General features: G+C 46.6%; 1 protein-coding gene across 17 annotated transcripts in view; it reads left to right on the top strand.

The window, feature by feature from the left end:
- Positions 1-6,972, top strand: part of LOC107693533 (zinc finger protein 658B-like) — a 10,163-nt gene extending 3,191 nt beyond the window's left edge. Inside the window, exons 1-3 of one of the 17 annotated variants that reach the window (XM_016493028.1) lie at positions 4,614-5,080; positions 5,249-5,424; positions 5,509-6,972. In XM_016493028.1, coding sequence (XP_016348514.1) covers positions 4,675-5,080; positions 5,249-5,424; positions 5,509-6,882 — 1,956 coding nt within the window. In that variant the 5' untranslated portion in view covers positions 4,614-4,674 and the 3' untranslated portion in view covers positions 6,883-6,972. Of the gene's footprint in view, positions 1-4,609 lie in introns of those variants that run through there. The other 16 variants (XM_016493000.1, XM_016492990.1, XM_016493017.1 and 13 more) reach the window with 16 other exon arrangements.
- The last annotated feature ends 380 nt before the right edge of the window (positions 6,973-7,352 follow it).

Raw genomic sequence — 7,352 nt, forward strand, 5'->3', positions numbered from 1 at the left:
GCAATCGCGTGCAGTGTGAACGCTCTGATCCATTAACATGGGCGCGGAAAAAATATGCACCACAGATGGTGTGTGAACCTGGCCTTACGTTTGTATACCCGCCCGGTCTTTTCTGTTCTCGTGCTCCATTTAGGCGCGCTGCATTCTGATTGATTCAGATAGCATACTGCGGGAGGTCGGGGGCGTGGAAAATCGTGCTATAAAGCGTTTTAGAAATCGCGCAAGCTCAAATCGCGATTTTATGACGATTTTGATTAATCGCACAGCCATAATGTGAACCTGCCTGATATCAGGACGAAAGAGAAGGGCTTTGTCCTTGATGCGCCAGTTTCCCCTTCTGAGCTTTTCGGCGCTTCTGTCGAGACGGTGGTCGAGAAGTTTAAGGAGGCCAAGACACGCTCGGCTGCCTTTAAATCCTTCATTCCACGAAGGTCCAGGTCTTAGCCCAGAGGGGTCCTGGCATGTCTCGATCTAATAGTCAGAGGGGGCCACAGAAGACTTGTCTCGCGACCCGCTCCCCTCCCCCGCCTTCAGATAGGGCTCAAGGGAGGCGTGAGTCAAAGATTAACAGGCAAGATTTGAGAGGTGATCCAGACGAGGCGTTCTCAGCGCTCTCGTCTGGACCAGAGTAAAACCTGAACAACGTCTCACCTCCCTCCAAGAGTTTTCACATCTGCTCTCATCTTCCTTCCCTTAATTCCCCTGAAGCCACCATCCCCTCCACCTGACCGAGGTTAAGTAGGAGCCTCCTTTGCTCGCATTACAGTCTCTCCTGCTGGACCTATGATGTTTTGGTTAGTTTCTATGTCCCATAGAACTACCTACTTATGGTCCGGACCCAAATTCTCTTCGGGCTTGGCCTTCAGATGATACCCGTGGGCTTGAGTCATGCGCGGGAGCCGTGGGTTAGGATCTCTGCGAGCACCTCCCCTGCTAAAGTCAGAACCTCTCCCTGTTGACCAATCGTGGTGATGGTAGCTCACCCTTCGGTACTGGATCCAGGCTGGATGATAGCCCTGCATCTTCGGCTTTATGCTTACTGGACCACGCAGCCAAGTCGCTGGGCCTCTGTGAGAGCCTTTTTAGCTGATCAGGTCCGCAGTATAACGCTGCAACCTCAGGACCCTCGGTTGCTCCATTCGGGTTGAGCATTTTTTGGAGTATAATGCTTTGTGATGTGTGCTCCCTGATGTCCTGGCTGGGTGTTTGCTTCGAGAAGCTGCCCCGGCCAGGACGCCCTGCTCATGTCTCACACTGAGGGGTCTCCTGAGATTTGAGTCATCCTCACAACCATCATGCACATTCTCTGAGCTAGAGCTCCTCTCGTTGAGGCGTTGAGTGGCCTAACACTCCTTAGTTCCACTCTGAAGTTCGATAGTCAGTCAGGCCCACGGGACCTCCCTGTCACACTGTCCTTAAGGTCGAACCGTTGAATCGCCCCTCTGCGGAGTGGGCTTGAGTACACTGCGTTCCCTGAGGTAAGAGTGAGATGTGTTTCTGCAGAAACCCTTCCTGAGTGCTTCGGCTCTGAGGAGCAGTAGAGCCGAAGAGCGCTGCTCCCGAGAACTCCATATACAACAATACCGAGTTGTTAGGTCCGTCCCTGTCGCCTCCTTGGTCAGTTGCCTCTATGCTGGGACCCTGTTGTTCCCTGTTGAAATGTGCGATCCCCTTTTAAGCTGGATCCCATTTCTGATGTACCATTTGCGGTCAATCTGCTCCCTGGACATGGCCGTGCTCCCCTCACTGCGGGAGGGTCTTTTATGAGCTCGCTGGTCCTGGGCAGATTATATGAGTCCTTCTCTCTACCCGAGAGCTAGGTACTTTGCCCGTGGGCTATTGATCGCTTCAGTTGAGCTGGGTTCCTCTCCCTTAGCTAAGGGTCGAGCCCTTCGCTCTTTGAGCTCTGTGACAGCGGCATCAGGTAGTTTGGCCGCTTGCTGCCTCCCTGATTGGTTGCCCCTATTTGGTCGAGCCTAGCAGTGCTCCCCTCACCCTGGAGGGTTACCTTTAAGCATGCCGCTCATAATTGAGCGTCTGAGGTCTCCTCTCACCGGGTCCTCCGATCCTTGGAGTTCCACTGAGTAGCAACCTCAGGTTGTTAGGCCTCTCTCTGCCTCCCTGTTAGGCTGCTCTCTTTGTTGGTGAGTTTAGCAGTGTTCCCCTCACTTTAGAGGGTTTCCTTTGAGCACGCCACTCCCAATTGAGGCTGCGTTTACACTGGCACAAAAAATCCGATCTTTCGCTCACATCTGACACAGATCGGAATTTGTTGCACACGTGTAAACACAAAAACCCGCACGAGATCCGATTTTTTTGCATCCGATCTGAGCCACTTCCAAATGTGGATTTTAATCGGATACACATCTGATATCTAGACATCCGACCTACGTCTAAACACACATATCTGATTCTCCACAGAACTCCCAATGCGAGTGCGACACGTTTGCTCATAAAGATTTTTAATGGCGTTTTAATGCCGGCGTGCTGATTGCGCTCGCATTTTACTGAGATGGAAACTTTTTATAGGTAAGAAATTGCACATTCAGGAGCTGGTTTTCAACCCCCGCCCCGTGAATTTTGAAAATACAACAGCTAAAAGCTACATATATTTCTCAGCAATGAGGTGATAACTTAGCCGTTTTTGTAATTAAACCGACAAGCTTGTTTGCAATGCTTCACAATCGCTCACTCGCACGTGGGTGCATGCGTTTATTCGTTCGTTCTCTCTCTCTCCTTAATTCGAATTCATTTCAAGAAATATCATCTTTATGTCACTAAAAAAAAATAGTCTAACAAATTAAAATTACCGTTATTTTCCGGTCTTTATCCGTTCATTCAGATTTTCTGAGGTCTCCTCTCATCGGGTCCTCCGCTCCTTGGAGCTCCATTGAGTAGCAGCCTCAGGTTGTTAGGCCTCTCTCTGCCTCCCTGTTAGGCTGCTCTCTTTGTTGGTCGAGCTTAGCAGTGGGAGTTGGGCCTCCGCTCCTTTGAGCTCCGATTAACAGTCATGACAGGTTGCTGGGCCATCTCCTGCCTCCCTGGCAGGTTGCTTGTTGAGTGAGCTAGCTGTGCTCCCCTCACCTTGGGGGGTCTCTTGCAAGCACACCACTCACTTCTGAGCATCTGAGTCCCTCTCATTTGAGAGTCGAATCCTTCACTCTGTGGCTTCGTTGGGTAGCACATCGGGACTCTGCTTCCCTCTTAGGCTACTCTCTTGGTGAGCTCAGCAGTGCTCCCCTCACCCTGGAGGGTTATTTACGAGCACGCTGCTTCACAGTCGGGCACTGCTGTCCCCCTCTCGGTCTGAGAGCTGGGTGCTACGCCCCTTCTAGTTATGCATGAGTTGATGCTCCGCAGTCTGTCTGTGACTGTTATGGTTGAGTTGGCGATTCTCCCCTCTCATAGAGGGTTTTTCTATGAGATACACCTTTCAATCCACATGCACTCTGAGCACGCAGCCTTCCGCTGAGTTAATTACCACTCCCTGGGTGTGCCACAGTCACGAAGGGTTCCCAGGCCTGTCTAAGTGACAGTTTTGGTTACCCCTTAGTAACGGTGTTTCTAAATCCATGCTATGGTAAATGCACACGCTGAGCTTCTGTGCACTTTCTAAAAACCACATTGTGGTAAGTGTGCACTCTAGGCATTCTGCTCACTTTCTAAAATCCTGTATGGTAAGGGTTATGTGCTGTCAGCCTCATTTCCTTTCTCTGAGTTGGTTAGGCCCCAGTTTTCACCTTGGGCTCCACTCAACCCATGTATCCCTGTTGATACATTTCTGAGCAGGGTGTTGCTACCAAAGATCTGTTGAGTCAGTTCTTTGAGCAAGCTCATTCAGAGCTGGTAGTAGCCCCCTGGGTGACAGGCCAGGGTCTGGTTTTTTTAGACACCTGGCCGTATCCTCTCAAAGGAATCTCTTTTTTCTGATTCCAAGCCTTTGAGCTCGGGCTTCTCAGCCGAGCCCTTTTCAGGTAAGTTGTTTAGGGTATGCAGCTCAGGCCCTTGGCCGGTGGGGATAATGTCACTGACAGCCGTCAAGGCTTCCTAGGGGCAACTCCCATGGCTATGGTAGAGTTTATACTTGGTGCACTCCCCTCAGCATGGCAGTGTGGGTATACCGTTCCCCATAGCGACCCTTAGAGGACGCAGTTCAATGTTCCCTCGGAAGGGAACGTCTCAGGTTACGTATGTAACCATGGTTCCCTGAGAAGGGAACGAGACACTGTGTCCTCTAGTTCCCTTGCCATGCTTCGGACGTAAGCTTCAGACGAAGAAGTGGATGACGTGTTCTCTCGACGCCCTTTTATACTGTGTTGCGCCGGGTAATGACGTCATAGGCTGTCGCCGGCCAATGATATTGTCGTTTTTAGATGTTTGCTTCAGACACCGGTCACACAGAAGGTGTTCCCCCATAACGACCCCTAGAGGACGCAGTGTCTCCTTCCCTTCTCAGGGAACCTTAGTTACATACATAACCTGAGACGATTTGTGCCTATAATTTTTTTATGCAATTGTCTATATTAGGCTGTTACATCAGGGTTTACTTTTATGTCCTTTCACATTTCTGTTTTTATGAGTTACAGAAATTTTTTTTATTTTATTTCAGAGTTGATTGAAGAAAACAGGGAGATTAAAGAGTTGAGTGAAGTTGAGGAGAAAAATCATATTCACATGAGAGTTCATACAGGAGAGAAGCCATTCACTTGTGATCAATGTGGAAAGAGTTTCTCACACTCAGCAAACCTTAAGGATCACATGAACATCCACACTCGAGAGAAGCTGCATGCATGTGACCAATGCAGAAATTTTTTTTTGTGGCCTTCAGACCTGAAGAAACACCGGAGAGTTCATACAAAGGAGAAACCGCATTCATGTTATTTGTGTGGAAAGAGTTTTTCATGTCTGCAAAATTTGAAAGAACATCAGAAAATACATACTGGTGTGAGAGACTACGTGTGCTTTGAGTGTGAAAAGACTTTTATTTCAGTGAACTGTTTAAAACAGCACCAGAGGATTCATACTGGAGAGAAACCATACAAGTGTTCACAATGTGACAAGAAATTCAGTCACTCGGGACATCTGAAAACACATGAGAGGATCCACACTGGAGAGAAACCTTATAAATGTTCACAATGTGACAAGAGATTCAGTCACTCGGGACATCTGAAAACACACCAGAGGATTCATACTGGAGAGAAACCTTGTGAGTGTTCACAATGTGACAAGAAATTCAGTCACTCGGGACATCTGAAAACACATGAGAGGATCCACACTGGAGAGAAACCATACACATGTGGTCAGTGCGGGAAAAGTTTCACTCAAAAAGGAAACCTTATGGAGCACATGAGAGTTCATACTGGAGAGAAGTCGTTCACTTGTGATCAATGTGGGAAAGGTTTCACAAAATCATCAAGCCTTAAGGTACACATGAACATTCACACTGAAGAGAAGCTGTACACATGTGATCAATGTGACAAAACATTTTTGAGGGCTTCAGACCTGAAGAAACACTTGAAAGTTCATACAAAGGAGAAGCCACATTCATGTTATTTGTGTGGAAAGAGTTTTTCGTGTCTTCAAAATTTGAAAGGACATCAGAAAATACATACTGGTGTGAAAGAGTACATGTGCTTTGAGTGTGAAAAGACTTTTATTTCAGTAAACTGTTTAAAACAGCACCAGAGGATTCATACTGGAGAGAAACCATACAAGTGTGCACACTGTGACAAGAGATTCAGTCAGTCAGGACATCTGAAAACACACCAGAGGATTCATACTGGAGAGAAACCATACAAGTGTGCACACTGTGACAAGAGATTCAGTCAGTCAGGACATCTGAAAACACACCAGAGGATTCATACTGGAGAGAAACCTTGTGAGTGTTCACAATGTGACAAGAAATTCAGTCACTCGGGACATCTGAAAACACATGAGAGGATCCACACTGGAGAGAAACCTTATAAATGTTCACAATGTGACAAGAGATTCAGTCACTCGGGACATCTGAAAACACACCAGAGGATTCATATTGGAGAGAAACCTTATAAGTGCTCACACTGTGACAAGAGATTTAGCCAGACTGGAGACCTGAAAACACATGAGAGGATCCACACTGGAGAGAAACCATACACATGTGGTCAGTGCGGGAAAAGTTTCACTCAAAAAGGAAACCTTATGGAGCATATGAGAGTTCATACTGGAGAGAAGTCGTTCACTTGTGATCAATGTGGGAAAGGTTTCACAAAATCATCAAGCCTTAAGGTACACATGAACATTCACACTGAAGAGAAGCTGTACACATGTGATCAATGTGACAAAACATTTTTGAGGGCTTCAGACCTGAAGAAACACTTGAAAGTTCATACAAAGGAGAAGCCACATTCATGTTATTTGTGTGGAAAGAGTTTTTCGTGTCTTCAAAATTTGAAAGGACATCAGAAAATACATACTGGTGTGAAAGAGTACATGTGCTTTGAGTGTGAAAAGACTTTTATATCAGCAAATTGTTTAAAACTGCATGAGAGGATTCACTCTGGAGAGAAACCTTATTTGTGTTCACACTGTGACAAGAGATTCAGTCAGTCAACACATCTGAAAATACATGAGAGGATCCACACTGGAGAGAAACCGTACAAGTGTTCTCATTGTGACAAGAGATTCAGTCGGTCAGGAATCCTGAAAAAACATGAGAGGATCCACACTGGAGAGAGACCTTATAAGTGTTTACACTGTGACAAGAGATTCAATGATTCAGGACACCTGAAAAGACACCAGAGGATCCACACTGGAGAGAAACCGTATCACTGCACTGCATGTGGGAAGCGTTTCAAACATTCATCTGCTTTACACAATCATACAAAAAACAATCACAGTAAGTAGATCATCTTCAGATAAGCACTTTCAGGACTGATGCTGCGTCCTCACACCAATGAGACACAATAATGCATCAAGTAGGGCTGGTCCGGATACCATTTTTTGAGCTTCGAAGCTTTGGTAGTAATCAACACCGAATATTCGAAGCTTCGGAGGGAGGGGGCTGAACATATTCTTATCTCTAATAAAGGCAGGAATCTCTGTGTGTCTGTTTGCATTTTTATTGTGTCGAGAACCATTCATCCAATCGACTTCACGCGTGGCGGGTGTGTTGCTGCGGACCCAAGGGAGTGCAGTGTCGCATTTTGGTGCAATATGGACAGGCGACACGTTCAGAATTAATAAACGTTTAATAAACTACAGAACGGCTTCGAAAACGGACACTGCACTAGTGATACAAAACACACAGGTCTGTTAAGAGCAATACTTTTAATATAGACAAATTATTATTAGGCTGGGCTACTGTACGTTTTTTT

This window comes from Sinocyclocheilus anshuiensis, unplaced genomic scaffold (assembly GCF_001515605.1).
Source record: "Sinocyclocheilus anshuiensis isolate Anshui unplaced genomic scaffold, SAMN03320099.WGS_v1.1 scaffold1219, whole genome shotgun sequence".
NCBI lineage: Eukaryota > Metazoa > Chordata > Actinopteri > Cypriniformes > Cyprinidae > Sinocyclocheilus > Sinocyclocheilus anshuiensis.